Source organism: Haliotis rubra, unplaced genomic scaffold (assembly GCF_003918875.1).
Source record: "Haliotis rubra isolate DU_JTF1 unplaced genomic scaffold, ASM391887v1 Scf18, whole genome shotgun sequence".
NCBI classification, from domain to species: Eukaryota; Metazoa; Mollusca; class Gastropoda; order Lepetellida; family Haliotidae; genus Haliotis; species Haliotis rubra.
The window spans coordinates 3,334,357-3,354,392 of NW_025765780.1; the positions used below are offsets into that span (position 1 = coordinate 3,334,357).

The 20,036-nt window shown below is 40.9% G+C and overlaps 1 protein-coding gene across 1 annotated transcript; it reads right to left on the reverse strand.

Moving 5' to 3' along the window:
* Nucleotides 1-1,094: 1,094 nt before the first annotated feature.
* LOC124273323 (major facilitator superfamily domain-containing protein 8-like) lies at nucleotides 1,095-19,566 on the reverse strand. The gene is made up of 13 exons (XM_046708563.1): nucleotides 19,445-19,566; nucleotides 15,137-15,260; nucleotides 12,985-13,112; nucleotides 12,195-12,314; nucleotides 11,167-11,246; nucleotides 9,515-9,603; nucleotides 8,985-9,325; nucleotides 8,379-8,452; nucleotides 7,620-7,703; nucleotides 6,922-7,054; nucleotides 6,279-6,401; nucleotides 4,121-4,251; nucleotides 1,095-1,565 (listed from the first exon to the last, which is right to left on the reverse strand). The coding sequence occupies exons 1-13, from the start codon at nucleotides 19,521-19,523 to the stop codon at nucleotides 1,455-1,457; spliced, it is 1,617 nt and encodes a 538-aa protein (XP_046564519.1). The 5' UTR covers nucleotides 19,524-19,566; the 3' UTR covers nucleotides 1,095-1,454.
* Nucleotides 19,567-20,036: the final 470 nt, after the last annotated feature.

A 20,036-nucleotide genomic window follows, 5' to 3' on the forward strand; every position in this document is an offset into this window, starting at 1 on the left:
TTCCAAGGTCAATAATACAAAATGAATGAGTATGTTGAGTACGCACACGACTCCAAGGTGTAAATTAACAGTCTCTTGAATAATATCTTTCCCCACTGAATCTAGAGAATTTTACTTGTCACTGTTTGTAAGACACAACAGATATGTATTCTGACTCCCTTGAAAATGTTGGACATTAATATTAAACAACCAAACCAGAGCAATAACAACAACATTGTACAACTGATTCCAACACCGCACATGGAATGTAAACATTTGGTACAAAAGTACTGAACATCATTGTTCATCTGGCCTGTTGTGAGTTTGATATAAAAGTACAAACATAAAGAATACTGTAACAGATATTTGTGTGGGGAACTATTCTGGTGGAACTATTCTGGCGGAACTATTCTGGGGAACTATTCTGGCGGAACTATTCTGGCGGAACTATAAGCCAGTTCAGTGGCATTCCAGGTTAGCTTCATATTCCATTACCATTCCATATAACCTTGTGGGTAATGGTAATGTTTGCCCCAAGTCATTTCTCAATTGGTTATTGATAGCTGTTAATCATACTCCTAATGGTTATGGCAAATTGATATCTGGTAATCATATGCCTATTGATTATAGCAAACGGATATCTGGTAATCATATGCCTGTTGGTTAATGCAAAAAGATATCTGTTAATCATATGCCTATTGATTACAGTAAATGGATATCTGTTAATCATATGCCTATTGGTTATAGCAAACGGATATGTTAATCATATGCCTATTGATTACAGTAAATGGATATCTGTTAATCATATGCCTATTGATTATAGCAAACGGATATCTGTTAATCATATGCCTATTGATTACAGTAAATGGATATCTGTTAATCATATGCCTATTGATTATAGCAAACGGATATCTGGTAATCATATGCCTATTGATTATAGCAAACGGATATCTGTTAATCATATGCCTATTGGTTAATGCAAATCGATAGCTATCCTTGCTAAATGGGGAAACCATGCCAAGAAATGAAATACATTAAAGTACAGTTTCTAGTACTTTTTTTGGGGGGGGGGTTGAATGCCATCCACTCTGAGGGTGTGGGTTCAATTCCCGGATTGGACTCAACCCCCCCAAAAAGTACTAGAATCTGTACTTTACTGAGAAAGCGTAATCCATAATATAACATATGTTACATGCCAAGAAAGAAATGTATCTAAATGCTTGGATATGTATAATGATTTTAAAGTGGTTTAGTGGAGACTCAATCAGGCAGAGGGTATATGTCATGGATTTAATACAGGCTAATAAATGGCTGCCTCTCAGGTCAGGTCACTGGCTTGTGAGACTTTACCTCTGACAACAAGTAATATGTAAGTTCACCCAATAAGTGAGTCTGTGATAGGGTTGTGACACAGTAGCATGACTTGTGAGACCTGATCTCTGACAAGGAGTCATGATTGTATGTCTTGGTGTGGCTCATGCTACCAGCGGCTGCCTCTCCGCGGCGTCAGCTTCATGGTTTGTTGTTGGGGAGGAGGGCGGTGACTGGGGCGGCTTCAACCACTTGAAGGACAACCACAACATGATCTGTGAAGCATATGCTACAAGTTAATAACATCGTCTACACAATGGGAGTTGTACTGAAAACGAATTTGTTTTAAACATTCTTTCCGTCTATAATATAACATAACATTATCGTGAGCATATAATCAAACATAGAATGTGAAACGTGGCACATTTTTTTCTTGGAGTTTATTGTCAAAGGTAAGATGGCTAATTTTCAATTTATGACACATTTCAGGAAAGAGGTGGCCACTTGATAAGTTTTTTTGGACCAGAGACCATTAAATATTTCTATGGTCTAAGTTTGCATAATTTTCAAACTATGTGCTTATAACATTATCGATACCCCATGATCAGTTGTAACACCTAACTGAACAAAATAACCAAATTTACTGCCAAATATATTCTGAAATTAATAATAATAATAATGCTATTTTTTACGCCTAGAATCCAACACGATGCCGTTCTCTGGCATTACATTATTACCCTGAAGGAATTGTACTTTCAAAGCCGCTACTAAACGCTTCGCGCGACCGTATAGATCCGTACATAGGTCCAAGGGATCCATTTTGAACAGCTGGGTGGACTGAGTGCAACGTGGACGAAGTCCCTTGCCCAGGGACACAAAACAGTATGAGACACAGGTCACAAATTTTGGTGTCTCCACCGGGATTCGAACCCGGGCCTTTGGCGTGAGAGGCCAGCATGCTAACCACTACGCCACTGTGCTCCAAATTGGTCCCATTACCATCACTTTCAACAGTGTTTGCCCTTGGCATGATAATTTAGGAGTCATCATGACTCCTGGTGTCATGAGAGGGAGTCATGGACATGTTTTGGGCAGTAAACATCAGTTTGGAACTTTCATCAAGACATCAACTGTGATTGTTTGATAACGACAAAAAACTAGATAAGGCAGGTCAGGTATTTAATCAGCACTGAGCAGTTAACTGGCTAACATTTGTTTCAGAAGTTTAGATTATCTGAACTAAGCCAAGCAGCATTGTGTCAACAATGACGCAAGCTTTTAAATTCACTGCGTAGTTGAGATAATTTGTGCGTCAAATATGCAGCTTTTCTGCGTCATGGCAAACACTGTATCAATATGATATTGTTCAGATTCAGCACATTTGGCTACCAAGGGAGATAACTCTTGCTCAAATCTGACTCAACCAACAGTGCTCTCAGTCCTAAATAATTTGATTAAAGACTACAGCCAAATCAAGCCGTCCTCAGTCAATATCTGGTCATTAACACAGATCAACAAACACATAAATGGAGGCACATAAAAGTATTCACAAATATTTGATCCAATTCACAGCCAAGTTAGGTGCTTCAGAAACCAGTTTGTCAGATAGTATTTTTCTTAGATATTTTTTGTTGGATTAATGGACGACTGTCTTCAGAAAAAGACAAATCAATTGTTGAAACTGATTAAATCTTCTTAATGTTTTTTATCAACAATGCATCAATATAATCATATTCAGCGCAAATCTGACATTCAAACAAGGACCACAGGATAGGTACAGATAAGGAGCGTTTGATCCTAGATTATAAACCTCCAGTGACATCACTCTATTGTCTCACCAGGTTCTCCTTTTTACTGAGTAAACCTCTGCAAGTAGTTTCGTGGGCATTCTCCAAGATATCCCGTGGATTTTCTGCAGAATTTCCCACATCCCGGGGATTTTCTGAGGAATAGCCCTTGACACTGAATTATTACTTGCTTTGAAGATTGATCGAACTTTGTCTTGCTATTTCTTGATCTGAACTATTTCAGAAAATACCACATTATTGAAAACTTCCTACATGTAGTGCAGGTGCCTGGTTTCGAACCTGCAACCCTTCGCTTACTAGCTTGGCGGTTTTATCCACTAGGCTACGAAGGATCGCTGTGAAGAATGCAATTGTTTGTCAGTATGAACCATTTGTTCCTCACAAGACAGGTAGTGTGGGCAGAGCACGTGCAGGACAAGGGTAGCGCATGCAAGGCAAGGTGTCGGCTGTGAGTCACATCCCAGTTGATTTCAACAGTAAATACCAAATATCAAAATTATATCTAAAATATATCTTAGGTTGGTTCATAAGATGGATCAAAATCATCTCCTCAGTTTTGTTTGAAAAAGTAAGCCCGCAGCAGAGGGAAACTGGGAAGGGCTGGCAGGAGTTGGTTTTGATCCTTTACCTGTCAAATGTTTTGATGAGGTTCATATCTCTGTATGAGATTGTCGTTTAACTATTGTTTCTTCACAAGCTGAAGTCAAAAGTAAAAGTCAAACTGCTCCTGTCTTCAACTACTATGACTACACATGTCATTCTTACTACCACATCTGCAACTACTTCTACTAGTACTACTCCTACTACCACATCTGCAACTACTTCTACTACTCCTACTACTACATCTGCAACAACTGATACTACATTTGCAACTCCTACTACCACATTTGCGACTCCAACTACTACATCTGCAATGACTACTACTACATCTGTAACTAACATCAAACACATCTTCATTTAAATAAAGAATCATGTCTGAGAGTCTCATGTCTCTTGAAGCAAAGAAAGAAGCAAATTCTGACCTGTGATATAAGCAGCAGAGCCACTAGCACCCCTATACCGACATACAGCATGGAGACGGTCGACCCAGCCCACAGCGGCGCCATGATGGTGCCAAGACCTGTCACACTCCTTCGAACGCCCTGGCTCAAACCTGAACAAACATAACAAACAAACATTCATTGCCACTCTAAAATAAATGACAATTCATGGATAAATTAAAGCAAAATTTTTTCCCCAAGCATTTACTGGATTCAATGACCTCAATACTATGTAATCCCGAGAACAGAGAGACAGTGTACTAGATAATAGTTCCAGGACTATACTTCAGTACGATTTGTCACTGAGTCTTCTCTTTACTGTCAAACAAACAAATATCATATTACAGTATTTACAGGTGTGTCAGGTGTTCATTTACTGCAGCCTGTAGTCAATGAACTACCACTTTTCCAGGTTTTAATTGTAAAAAATCAACGTTATATCTTATTTGTTCTTATATTCCCAAGAAGAGATTTCAGCATTTCAGAATGACAGCAAGCACATATTATTTCTTCATTTAATTATTTTATCTCCACAATATTAGTGACTATTGTACAGTGAACAGTGCATGCTTCAGCTAGTCTTGATTTAAACCGAAGTTACATGATACAAGTGACTAAGTACCAGAAATTAAAGTCATGTGATGTTTGCTGCTCATTATTTAAGTCACATGATTTTAACTCCAGTTTCTTTGCTCAGGCCTTACAAAGCAATGATGGCATTGATAGTCTCCTTTGCCTTACACAACTTGCAGAAAAGTTCACAAATGTGCTGTCCCTACATTCATCATAATGTTACAAAAGTGTACATAGCCGCTGACTGTGATGCAAGGGGAGGTACTGCCCACAATGTTACATAAGTGTACATAGCCGCTGACTGTGATGCAAGGGGAGGTACTGCCCACAATGTTACATAAGTGTACATAGCCGCTGACTGTGATGCAAGGGGAGGTACTGCCCACAATGTTACATGCCCACAATGTTACATAACTGCCCACAATGTTACATAAGTGTACATAGCCGCTGACTGTGATGCAAGGGGAGGTACTGCCCACAATGTTACATAAGTGTACATAGCCGCTGACTGTGATGCAAGGGGGTACTGCCCACAATGTTACATAAGTGTACTGTGATGCAAGGGGAGGTACTGCCCACAATGTTACATAAGTGTACATAGCTGCTGTGATGCAAGGGGAGGTACTGCCCACAATGTTACATAAGTGTACATAGCCGCTGACTGTGATGCAAGGGGAGGTACTGCCCACAATGTTACATAAGTGTACATAGCCGCTGACTGTGATGCAAGGGGAGGTACTGCCCACAATGTTACATAAGTGTACATAGCAGCAGCTGTGATGCAAGGGCCCACAATGTTACATAAGTGTACATAGTCACGGTGATGTTACATAGGCCGCTGAGCAAGTACTGCCCACAATGTTACATAAGTTTACATAGCCGCTGACTGTGATGCAAGGGGAGGTACTGCCCACAATGTTACATAAGTGTACATAGCCGTTGACTGTGATGCAAGGGAGGTACTGTGATGCAAGGGCAAGGTACTGCCCACAATGTTACATAAGTGTACATAGCATAGCGCTGACTGTGATGCAAGGGGAGGTACTGCCCACAATGTTACATAAGTGTACATAGCCGCTGACTGTGATGCAAGGGGAGGTACTGCCCACAATGTTACATAAGTGTACATAGCCGCTGACTGTGATGCAAGGGGAGGTACTGCCCACAATGTTACATAAGTGTACATAGCCGCTGACTGTGATGCAAGGGGAGGTACTGCCCACAATGTTACATAAGTGTACATAGCAGCTGACTGTGATGCAAGGGTTACATAAGAGGTACTGCCCACAATGTTACATAAGTGTACATAGCCGCTGACTGTGATGCAAGGGGAGGTACTGCCCACAATGTTACATAAGTGTACATAGCCGCTGACTGTGATGCAAGGGGAGGTACTGCCCACAATGTTACATAAGTGTACATAGCCGCTGACTGTGATGCAAGGGGAGGTTACTGCCCACATCTGAAATACTCACGTACATGATACCATATCTATGTTTAACTGAACAGTGTTGGTAACAGTGAGACAATGTCCAGTTGACCGTTTCACCAACTGAAGATGACGTACCCTGTGTTTCCCTGCGTGTGAGTTTCGAATACAGTGATACCCCACACACCAGCAGGAATGGCAGACCGGCCACATCAAAGATGGTGCCAACAATAAAACCGGGTAACGTCCAGCCCGGGTTGTCTGAAACGTTTAGAACACCAACATCAACACAGTGATCAAAGATAAAGTCAGCTGTCAATCAAGGCAAAATACTTCACAACATTATAGTAATGAGGTTATTGGTTGACACATTTGCTGTTATTACATATGGGGTCAGGATATGGACTAAGGCAGAGTTGTGTCCCTTAGCTGCCAGGATCTGCTGAATATCTGTTCAAATCCAACAGCCAACTGTCTTCAACATTCTAGGCAAGATACCTTATAGCATTAATGTAACAAGGTTATTGGTTGGACACATTTGTTCTTAGTACATAAGGGGACGGGACATGGAGTAAGACAGAGTTGTTTCTCTTTGATGCCATTCTTCTGACCAATGATCTGTGGCCACCACTCAAACTGGTGTATGTACAGCTGTGTAATACTTTATACCTCACACATATAGCAGAGCTGCCACAATATCACTAAAATATTGTTCAAAACATCATCTAACTGCCCTGACTCTCTACTGCCGGGAGATCTAGTGTGTGCCGCCACTACTTACCCGGGGTACAGGTGGGTAGGAAGTACAGGTACCACACGTTGGAAACTGTCAGAATAAACCCGCCGATCGCAATCAAATAACGATCTTCGATCTTCCGACTCAACCAGCTCGTCAATATAAAGATTAAGATGATCTGAAAGGTAACATGCTATGAATTCAGTAAACTGATGCATCACATAAATAACTGTAAGCGGAATTCCATTATAGAATTCAAAAGCAAACTAACCAAAACATACTGTTAGATAGTTCCATGAAACTGACGCAGCACAACATGACCATAATATGACTGACATGTCTTAAATGTCAAAAATCCAGTTTCAAACACACAAGAAATCCTTCCAGAAACATAATATACTAATAACAAACAACACTCCATTGTGATTCTGTTCCAGTTGGGAAATATGTCCCCAGTACTGGACTGACTGTTCTATTGTTATGCTATTGTTTTCTTGTTTGCTCCTTGTTGTACAATGCAAAACTCAAAATTTGATAAATATTATAGATTTTCCGTTAATTTTACTGTATTAATTCTGATAAGAGATAAACCTAAACCATATGTGACAACTAACTTGAAGGATGGTAAGGATTGCAAAGACTGGTTAGGGGTGGCAACCTCAAGGACAAACACAAGTTGTTAAACACTCACCTCCACCCCAGTTGTTAAACACTCACCTCCACCCCAGTTGTTAAACACTCACCTCCACCCCAGCCCCACAGTACAGAAAACTGTTCTGAAGCTCGTTCCAGTGAAGCAGCCTGTCTGTCAGTGGAGTTAACATTGTCTGCAAGACACAACAGACTTACATCCCAGTATAGACTTACAACCTGTGTAACATGCTACATCATGTACATGAGATCAGTGCATGTCAGGTATGTGGTTTCTACACACAGCTATACCTGCACAGAGGCTGATAATGGCCCAACGTGTTAAACAATAATCTATCAAATTTTCCAAATTGGCATCTCAAAATTCTTAATTAATGTTAAATAATTCTATGGAGTGAGTGAGTGAGTGAGTGAGTGAGTGAGTGAGTGAGTGAGTGAGTGAGTGAGTGAGTGAGTGAGTGAGTGAGAGAGAGAGAGAGAGAGAGAGAGAGAGAGAGAGAGAAAGAGAGAGAGACACCAGAAATGGGCTTCACACATTGTACCCATGTGGGGAATCGAACCCGGGTCTTCCGCTTGACGTGCCAACACTTTAACCACTAGGCTACCCCACCGCCCCAAGAGCATGAAGAGAAAGTGGCCTAAATGCTTAGTTTTACAACACTGCACCGAAATGTTAAAATATTTCTGAATTAAGAAAATATATCTGAAAACAATATATTGATTTTTTTCCCCAAGTAGCCTGTGAAAGGCAGCCAGTTTGGAAAACCAGTTATGCCTGTATTGTCAGAATCACAGAATGAGCTCAATGATTCGGGAAGCACAACATGCAGTAGTGTTAAGAAGGTGCTTACCTCTAGTGTGACCTGAGCAAATATAGTGATAAACTGTAATCCGAGCAGCACAACTATTTCTTCTCGGATATATTCTGTAACAAAACAGAATCAAACATCCGTCAACAAAACTCTTTGCTACACAATCAACACAAAATACTGAGTTACTATTTATACTATATAACATGGTACCAGTGGCTCTGTCATCTAAGGCATTTGTGTTATACAGAGTTGCATCCCTTGGCCAAGTCAGGGAGTCTGACCTGCCGATCATGTTAACTGACCCCTTACAACAAGCATGGGCAGCTGAAGACAAATTCTAAGCTACAGTTTTCCCAGGAATAAAACAGCAATTACAATGTATCATAATTGTGCCAGCACAGGTCAATGCTCCTACAAGCAATAATTTCTTCAAATAAAACCCATTGACGTTCATGAGCTGCTGAGGACCAGTTGTAATCCTGGGATTAAGACTGGATGATTATGGTGTATGATTATCTTGCCCCAAAAGCATTGTTCATGCAAGCAGCCATTTGTTTAGAGTTAAACAACATTCACATTCAGTCTCACCTCACCTCACTTGCAGAAATATTTCCATTTTGATTTTCAGTGATCTGGTTTCCTTACCATCATATAAGAACTTAAGCCTTCCTTCACTGAAAGGGTCCTTCACATCTGTAACACTTTCTTCTCTCGGCAACACTGGATGTTCCTTGGAGTCTAAGAATCCTTTTAATTTTCTACTGCGGCTATTCTTTCGTTTTGTCACTTTGTCCTTGTCACCCATCCCCGAGGAGTCACTTTGCATAAGTCTTTCTGCAGACTCAATAAGTTCGGAAGAATTTCCAATAGAAACACTGCCTAGCGATTCATTACCTAGAGACCCGTAGCTTGCCACTGATATATTGGAAAATGATGCATTGCCTATGGAACCATACATGTTTGGCGTGGCAGTGGCAGTGTGGCGTCACTCCATTAGGAACATGCTCGGTGCTCTGAATGTCTGTGGGATTGGTACTGGGGCTTCTGGTGGTGCTGCTGCAGGTCAAGTCCGGGTACACATCGTCGTACGTGATAGTTTGGGGTGGAATCTCGGTGTACTGTTCCTCGTCCTCGTCTTGCAACGGCGTGTACGCAGTCTCCACCTGCCGCATCACCTGCACCTGCCGGAACACTTCTCCCCCGGTTCGGTGAAGAGAAGCAACAGAAGCAGTTCCATTATCAGCCAGATCAAGGCCATCAGAAGCTGTAAAGGTCAAGGCTATTATTAGTAGTGATGGTGAAAGTCAGGGCTGTAATAGGCCAAGAAGGTGAAGGTCAGGGTACCAACATGGTATGAAGGAGACTGCCAGAGCCATGATAGTGTATGAAAGTGAAATATAGGCCATAAATATGTATGAAAATGAACTTCAGGGTTATTAAAGAGTATGAAGTTTATGCAAGGTGAAGGTCAGTGCTATGATTGATTGAATTTGGTTTTACGCCACTTTTAGCAATATTCCAGCAACATCACGGCAGGGGACACCAGAAATGGGCTTCACACATTGTACCAATGTGGGGATTCGAACCCGGGTCTTCGGCGTGACAAGCCAACACTTTAACCATTAGGCTACCCCACCACCCGTCAGTGCTATGAAGGGGATGAAGTTTACAATAACAACAGTGTATGAGTGAGAAAGTTTGGTTTTACGCCGCTTTTAGTAATATTCCAGCAACATCATGGAAGGGGACACCAGAAATGGGCTTCACACTTTGTACCCATGTGGAGAATCAAAACCAGGGCCTCCTTTCATAAAGCACTCAGGTGACCGTAAGTCCCTTAGGTAACCTTAGTGCAAATGTTAAAGGATGGGAGTTAAGGTTCACCTTTGTAAAGGTTGCTTCGTGAAAGGAGCCCCAAGTCTTCAGCATGAACAGACTATAAGCTAGGTGTCCGTGCTGTAGCACAGTAATGGGTGATGTTCAAAAGACCCATGATTCTCTAATTTCTTACATTTCAAGATTTGAATGAAGCAATAATCACACAAGGAATGTGAACCCTAAATGTTGTGATTTCCAGGACACCAACACCTCTCTGATGGTGCTGTCTTAATGCTTTAAGGTAGTAATGCTTTAAGGTAGTAATGCTTTAAGGTAGTAATGCTTTAAGGTAGTAATGCTTTAAGGTCGTAATGCTTTAAGGTAGTAACAGTGTGAATATTTTACATCTGCTTCAACAACTTTTGTCATTTCCTTTACTTTAACATCTCTTTTAACTGATTCCCTTTAATTGTATGTAGCATTTGAAATTTAATGTTTTTGGATTTGATTGTGCATCAATGTGTATCGTTCATGACCTGTCTGACACACCTTGAGGTGTATTGTACATGGACTGTCTGACACACCTTGAGGTGTATTGTACATGGACTGTCTGACACACCTTGAGGTGTATTGTACATGGACTGTCTGACACACCTTGAGGTGTATTGTACATGACCTGTCTGACACACCTTGAGGTGTATTGTACATGGACTGTCTGACACACCTTGAGGTGTATTGTATATGGACTATCTGACACACCTTGAGGTGTATTGTACATGGACTGTCTGACACACCTTGAGGTGTTTTGTACATGGACTGTCTGACACACCTTGAGGTGTTTTGTACATGGACTGTCTGACACACCTTGACACAAAAAGAGGGGTATTGTATGTGTAATGGCTGATGTCCTTTCAACTAAACTGTACAGCAAGTGGCCGATTCGCTTCTTTAGATCCATCAGTTGCTAGTAGTGAAATTTACACCTGCTTTCAGTTCAAGACTGACCTACCCCGGGTGATGAAAACCTGTCCACTTTGAAAGGACCGATGTTAAAATCGACCAGCGTCAGGAAGAAGTTGAAACCCGGACCTGTAAAACAATGCAAGCAAAACCCTATCAGCGGGAGCTTCTTATAAGGTAATAAAGTATATATATATAGCTATAAGTATTGAGATGACCCCCATCCTACCTAGCAACAGCCCACACTGACAGACAGCTATAAGTTTTGAGATGACCCCCATCCTACCTAGCAACAGCCCACACTGACAGACAGCTATAAGTTTTGAGATGACCCCCATCCTACCTAGCAACAGCCCACACTGACAGACAGCTGTAAGTATTGAGATGACCCCCATCCTACCTAGCAACAGTCCACACTGACAGACAGCTATAAGTTTTGAGATGACCCCCATCCTACCTACCAACAGCCCACACTGACAGACAGCTAAGAGTTTTGAAATGACCCCCATCCTACCTAGCAACAGCCCACACTGACAGACAGCTGTAAGTATTGAGATGACCCCCACCCTTCCATGGCAACAGCCCACACTGACATACAGCTGTAAGTTTTGAGATGACCCCAATCCTACCAGCAACAGCCCACACTGACAGACAGCTATAAGTTTTGAGATGACCCCCATCCTACCTAGCAACAGCCCACACTTACAGACAGCTATAAGTTTTGAGATGACCCCATCCTACCAGCTACAGCCCACACTGACAGACAGCTGTCAGTATTGAGATGACCCCCATCCAACCTAGCAACAGCCCAAAATGACAGACAGCTGTAAGTATTGAGATGACCCCCGCCCTTCCATAGCAACAGCCCACACTGACAGACAGCTGTAAGTTTTGAGATGACCCCTGCCCTACCTAGCAACAGCCCACACTGTCACACAGCTATGTTTTGAGATGACCCCCATTCTACCTAGCAACAGCCCACACTGTCACACAGCTATGTTTTGAGATGATCCCCATCCTACCTAGCAACAGCCCACACTGTCACACAGCTATGTTTTGAGATGATCCCCATCCTACCTAGCAACAGCCCACACTGTCGGACAGCTATAAGTTTTGAGATCACCGATGTCCTCTCTTGTTCTGTAGTGAAGCGGGCAATCTCTGCCAATATCACAGCCTCACCACCAACACCGACACCTAAACAAACAACCACAGAATTTCTTTCAAAACTAAAACAGAACATTAACAGGTTCTCTGAAACTTTAAACGCTTGTAAACATTGCAAAATACCATGTTCTTTTCATTCCTTAATATCAGAACCATCTCTGTGGTGAAGTTGTTACAGTATCCAGAGAGCGGAAGGTCGCAAGTTCCATCCATGGCCGCGTCGTACCAAAAGACATTAAACTTGTTGGTTCTGCCAGGCGCTTGGCATTAATGGGTACAAGAAGGACTGGTTGGCTTGGAGTCAGTATAATGTGTCTGAGAGAGGTATTCATGCTTCACTGCGGCATGGTATCTCAGTGGGTTAGCATTATAAAACCAGCTTAAGTCTGGGCTAGTACAAGCAGCCACACATACACACACATACACGTCGTCATATTCGTGAAATATTCTTTAGTACGACGTTAAACCCCATTTCACCTACCTCACCTTGATATCAGATAGAAAACAGGCGGTCTTCCTCCCTGAGAACCAAACAATGGAACTCTTTCACAAGAGACGTCAGCTCAAACATATACTTTATGAATACATTATATATCCCCCATTGTGTAACGTGATCAGTGTGGAGTTTCAGCCACTGGTCAGGCTGTAGGATGACCCTGTAAGGAAGTTGACCAGCAAGTGTTGAGTCTACCAAACTAACCTGCGACCAGTCGACTGACAATCAGGAAGTACTTGGATATTCCTATGAAGTACATGAAGCTGCCACCGATCTCAAACAATACAGCAAACAGTAGTATCAACCTCACTCGGCGTGACTTGTCTGCCCACCTACAAACACAAATAGTACTATCAACCTCACTCGGCGTGACTTGTCTGCCCACCTACAAACACAAATAGTAGTATCAACCTCACTTAGCGTGACTTGTCTGCCCACCCACAAACACAAATAGTAGTATCAATCTCACTCGGCGTGACTTGTCTGCCCACCTACAAACACAAATAGTAGTATCAACTTCACTCGGCTTGACTTGTCTGCCCCCCTACAAACACAAATAGTAGTATCAATCTCACTCGGCGTGACTTGTCTGCCCACCTACAAACACAAATAGTAGTATCAACCTCACTCGGGCACTGACTTGTCTGCCAACCTACAAACACAAATAGTAGTATCAACTTCACTCGGCGTGACTTGTCTGTCCACCTACAAACACAAATAGTAGTATCAATCTCACTCTGCGTGACTTGTCTGCCCACCTACAAACACAAATAGTAGTATCAACCTCACTCGGCGTGACTTGTCTGCCCACCTACAAACACAAATAGTAGTATCAACCTCACTCGGCTTGACTTGTCTGCCCACCTACAAACACAAATAGTAGTATCAATCTCACTTTCGGCGTGACTTGTCTGCCCACCTACAAACACAAATAGTAGTATCAACCTCACTTTCGTGACTTGTCTGCCCACCTACAAACACAAATAGTAGTATCAACCTCACTCGGCTTGACTTGTCTGCCCACCTACAAACACAAATAGTAGTATCAACCTCACTCGGCGTGACTTGTCTGCCCACCTACAAACACAAATAGTAGTATCAACCTCACTCGGCGTGACTTGTCTGCCCACCTACAAACACAAATAGTAGTATCAACCTCACTCGGCGTGACTTGTCTGCCCACCTACAAACACAAATAGTAGTATCAACCTCACTCGGCGTGACTTGTCTGCCCACCTACAAACACAAATATCAACTACTTGTCTCAACAAAGACAAATAGTAATTATCAACCTCACTCACTCGGGCGTGACTTGTCTGCCCCCTAAACAAACACAAATAGTAGTATCAACCTCACTCGGGCGTGACTTGTCTGCCCACCTACAAACACAAATAGTAGTATCAACCTCACTTGTCGGCTTGACTTGTCTGCCCACCTACAAAGACAAATAGTAGTATCAACCTCACTCGGTGACTTGTCTGCCCACCTACAAACACAAATAGTAGTATCAATCTCACTTTCGGCGACTTGTCTGCCCACCTACAAACACAAATAGTAGTATTATCAACTTCACTCATGTGACTTGTCTGCCCACCTACAAACACAAATAGTAGTATCAATCTCACTCGGCGTGACTTGTCTGCCCACCTACAAACACAAATAGTAGTATCAACCTCACTCGGCGTGACTTGTCTGCCCACCTACAAACACAAATAGTAGTATCAACCTCACTCGGCGTGACTTGTCTGCCCACCTACAAACACAAATAGTGCCACTGATAAACAGTTTGATGGGGTACAATATTAGGTTTTGAATGATTTGAGTTGGTCAAATTATATCACATTTTCAATTAAATGAATCATGGCAAGTATTATTTTTATAATTTCAATCATGCCGCCAGGGCATGCTAAAAATATTTCATCTGTGCCATTTCAATATGTAATGTGCCGTTGTATGCAAATTAAGCACAATTTCAATCCCATTTTTCTGACTTGAGCTAAAAAACAGTAACAGCAATAACTTAAGAAAGGTAAGGTACTTTTTGGATGACAACTTCTTTATTATATCATGATGAGACGTTTTGGTATAGATTCTTATCCTGTTGTCAAGCAGGACTTTGAAACGTCGCAACATAATCAAATACAGAAGTTGTCATCCATAAAGTAGCATACCATTCCTATTATTCATAATCTTTCTAAAATGCCAATCAAACAGATCAATAACTTCTCATTTTGTACCCCATAACCCCTTCCCACATGTATATGTGTAACGTAGGTCTCAAGAGTGAGTGAGTTGCTGCAGTCACCATGAGCTATGTCGCACAAAGTCATTAATAGCAAGAGCAATAATTCCCTACCTGCCCATCAGTGGCCCAGCAAACATCCCTGAGAAGCTGAAGGCAGACAGCATGAAACCCAGGTAGTACTCCTCTGCATTGAACCGGGTGTGGATGTACAACCATGCACTGGGCAGGATCACAGCTGGAATGTGCAGGATGACGATTAATGATGAACATTACAATAATGATTATGATGACAACAATGGAGAGAGAAATTATGATACAATGCATTTAGAAATGATATGAGGGGCAGTAGGGTAGCTCAGTGGTTAAAGCGTTTGCTCGTCACGCAGAAGACCTGGGTTCGATTCCCTACATGGGTACAATGTGTGAAGCCCATTTCTGGTGTCCCCCGCCGTGATGTTGCTGGACTATTGCTAAAAGTGGCGTAAAACTAAACTCACTCACTCACTGATTCATTTTTGTAAAAAGTAATTTGTAAACCAGGGATAGAAATGCAATTTTTTAAGGGTGCCATTCGGCACAAGATAGATCATTTAGATGTGTCAAAATAACTGTGCCCATACACTTTGATGATCCAATTGAACTCAAAACATAACAACAATTATATCATTTCAATTTACTGTTCAAGAAATGAGTAAAGCTGTTAACTTGACAGCTGGATTTCCTCCTCATGACTCATGACTGCAAGAACAATGCAGCTTCATTTGTCCAATAAATTAACCCACAAACTATGTCATCATCAAAAAAACAGGATTTCCTGTTATGCATGCACATTGCCATTCAAAATGGCCACATCCATCATAAGGTGTGAGATTGAGAATTCCACTGATAAACAATTTGATGGGGTGAAAAAATATTTTGAATCATTTGACTAGGTCAAATTTATTGAATTTTCTATTAAAGGAATCATGGTCCATTTCAATATTTGCCGACCCCTGAAGGTCAGGGTTAGAATTGATCTTCAGTAACCCATGCTTGTTGTAAGAGGTGACTGATGAGATCGGGTGGTCAGGCTCGCTGACTGGGTTGACACATGTCATCGTATCCCAATTGCTTAGATCGATGTTCATGCTGTTGATCACTGGATTGTCTGGCCCAGACTCGATTATTTACAGACCTCTGCCATACAGCTGGAATATTGCTGAGTGCGGCAAAAAATTAAACTCACTCACTCACTCAATATTTTTCATGCCATGGCAAGCAAATGCAAAAATATTTCAATTTGTGTAAACTATGAATCCTTACAGTTCACTTTTTAACACGTTTAAGTGAACAAATGTTATTGTGACACTGACACCCTTTACATACACACATGAATGACACTGACACCCTGTACATACACACATGAATGCCTCCACACTTTACATACACAGAATGACAAAACATACACACATGTTCCTCCACATTTCAAGTGAAAAAATGTTCAAGATTTCCTGATTCTTCATTCTTAAATACATCAAAAACTGATCAACTTGTTGTAGCAATAACCTTCAACAGGTTTTAAATTATTTTATGAATTGCAACAAAAATGTCTGACCCTTTCAGTAATGTGACACATATAAGGTCATGACCTATGACCTACTTAAGGTCAGTCCTGACTGGACTGTGATGTTGATCGCTGTCATGACAACACCACAGGGTTACATATGATACACAATGACTTCTGAAGCAAAAAAAATAATAAGGGCATTTTTCCTGACAAAGAATTACGTGATAAACCTAGAATACTGTTCAAAAACTCATTCACTACTAATGAAAACAGACCTCTGATTCTGGCTGATTCTCGTTGTGAAACAAAAAACTTATAAAAGTTCATGTTTGTTAATAAAAATAAAACCATGATTCTGACTGAGTTTCATTGCAAATCCTTATAAAAGTTCATGTTTGGCAATAAAACCATGCCAGGATTTCATTGCATCCTAGTAGCTGGCTTTTCTAGCACGTTAGACCACTTTTACGACAAGCATGGGTTACTGAAGATCAGTTCTAACGCGGATCTTCATGAATCAGCATTACGTTGAAAGGGAAGTGAACAGTGATGTTTGTGTGAACTGTTCACAAAATACACAAGTCGTTGTTTCTCCCATGACATCTTCTAGTTCAATACAAAACATCCAAATGCACTAGTAAGATGTTCTATATATAGTATGACCAGAAATTATTGAGAATTTTAGGAATATGTTTAACTGGATTTCTAGTATAAACAACCTTGACCAGCTATCAAGTGCTTGGTTTCATTCAAGAGAGACAACTCCGTTAATCCTTTTTCATTAGTTGGTGAAGAGTTATCCCCTTTTGTTTACTTGCTAGCAGAAGACATTTTCAGTGATCCTCAGTATGGATGATTAAGAGAAGAGGAAGTTGATTTTAGAGTATTATAACAAGGACATCAGATCAGCTAAAGTGATTTCAAGTAGAACAGGCATCCCTTTGTCCACTGTTTACCGAGTTTTGAAAAATATTGCAAATGGATATGGCATTGAGCACCAGGGAGGCGCAGGTAGGCCCAGAAAATTGACTGTCAGTGACAGGAGGCGGCTTGGTATTCTTGTTTCTAAAAACAAGCAAAGGAGTTTAGAAGAGTTAAGGCTGGATTTGATTGATAGAGGAACTGTGGCTGTCTGTAAGGAGACAATTAGAACTGAGCTGCATGCAATGGGTTGGCAGAAAAGTCGAGGAATTCCATCACCGATCATGAAACCTGAACAAAAGGAGCGAAGGTTGAACTGGTGCTTACAGTATAGAAATTTGAACTGGGACAATGTGATTTTCTCAGAGGAAAGTTCTGTGTGGCTGTTTCCTAATACACTGAAATTCTGGACCAAACAAACTGAAAAACCTTTGTATCAGCGCCCAAAGTACAGTCCGAAATTTAACGTGTGGGGTGGCATATCTGTGTTAGGGGCAGCCGCCTCTGTGTATTTGAAGGGAATATGAACAGTGAGCGGTACACAGATATTCTCGAGAGACATTTACTTCCATCTGCTCACGTGTTCTATGGAAATGTTTGGATTTTCCAGCAGGACGACCCAAAACATTGTTCAAAGCATTCACAGGCCTGGTTTTCGACCCAAAATATGACATTATGAGATTGGCCAAGCTATAGCCCTGACCTAAATCCAATAGAAAATGTTTGGGGACTTATGAAGCAAAGTGTCAATAAGAAAAATCTGACAAATATTGCTGAAATGAAAGAAGAGGTGGTCCGATATTGGGACAGCATGGACCACGACTTTCTAACTTCTTTGATCAGTAGTAAGCCCCGCCGCATTGAAGCCTGCATTGCTGCCCATGGTGACTTGACAAAATACTAACTGTTCACCTGTCTTTGAATCTGGAGTTATGTTCTGCTAATATTTACATTTAATACGTGAGTAATGAGTGAAAAAATTAAAAAAATAAAAAATTTTAAATGCTCAATAATTTCTGGTTGTGCTATTTCATACCGCTATTGAATTTGTCACTCAATAATGTACTGCCTTGGTAAGTACTTTGCAGTAATTTTGTTTGATTGATATACCCAGTTAAAATGTTTTCCTGTTTCAATAATTCTCCAAAACAAAAGTACAGACTTGTGCCAGTTATATTCGGACATAATTTCCATAGACTTACATATTATTTCAATATAGCATAAACAATTTTCATGAAGTGACTTTAGGATGGATCTTAGTTGTAAAATTTTACAGGCAAATGTGAAATCATCTCTTTTCTGCACACATATAATTTCTGTTCAATTCTCCGACCACTATTTAACTAATGGCATCACATCTTTCAACTTATGTACATGGTTCCACAATGCACAATCCCATAGGCTGCCATATGAATTCACAGCACTGCACATATGTTGATTAAATTGTTGCCATTCGATAAATAAGCAATGGATTATACAGAAATTATGTGATTGTAGGTTAGATGATACCTCACAAATGTGCAAATTTGACTTGGATCATACGAAAATTAATTCATGAAAATAAATTAAAATAAACTAGATTAAACTTGACATGTAAGCCTATGGAAATTACGTCAAGTGTCCGAATATAAATGTCACTGGTCTGTAGTTACAAAGGAACAATTTCCTACAGAAAATGATCACGTTTGACACACCACTAGAAGAGAACAGTCAGCTACTGAAGTTATGTGATCATGCAATGCTCCCAATGATATTTAAACCATATAATATTTAAAATTTGTTTAAACCATTGTGTGTTAGTTTGTTACACTTTGTGACAGGAAAGTAATATTTTGTTTCCGCGAAAGTGATTTATGATCAGCCACCTAGCTGGTCTTCTGTTCAGATATCGTCTGTATCCAAGTCAGCCTCAGGAGAGAGTTTTCACTCGGCTGAACTGTCAATGAACTTACCATACTCGACTCCTCCCATGAAAAAGTATGCACCCATTGTAAAATAAGTCAACCTTTTCTTAGCTTTGAGCGACACCATATTTCTTGGGTCTTTATATCACATCACGAGAACCTGTCATCTTTCATGGGCCATTCCTAGTGAATTTAGAGTTACCTGCCCCTGATTATCTCGATTTGTGCATTGTTTCGTAGCCCACTGAGCATTTTAATTTGCCTTTGGCCATTTTCCCCTGGTTACTAGTTACTGATATGTGTATTGCTTACGATCTTTATCAATGCTCACAACATTAAGCTGACATATGTACCATGTATATGTACTGACGAATTACACATCGTTAGTAACAATGGCTTAGAGAAAAACCAATGTACAATGTACCGTTCCCCCAACCCTCACCCTAAAATTAATGTTGCAGGGGTGAGTCAATAATGACAAGCTGCGGGTGTGTTTGTGAGGTGACGTTTATTTCATCATCATCATATATGTATCAACTATTCAATTGATCAGTCAATCAATTGATCAGTCATTCAATTGATCAGTCATTCACCCCTGTGGGTGACACCGGGGTGTGCCTATATACCCACACAAGTATTC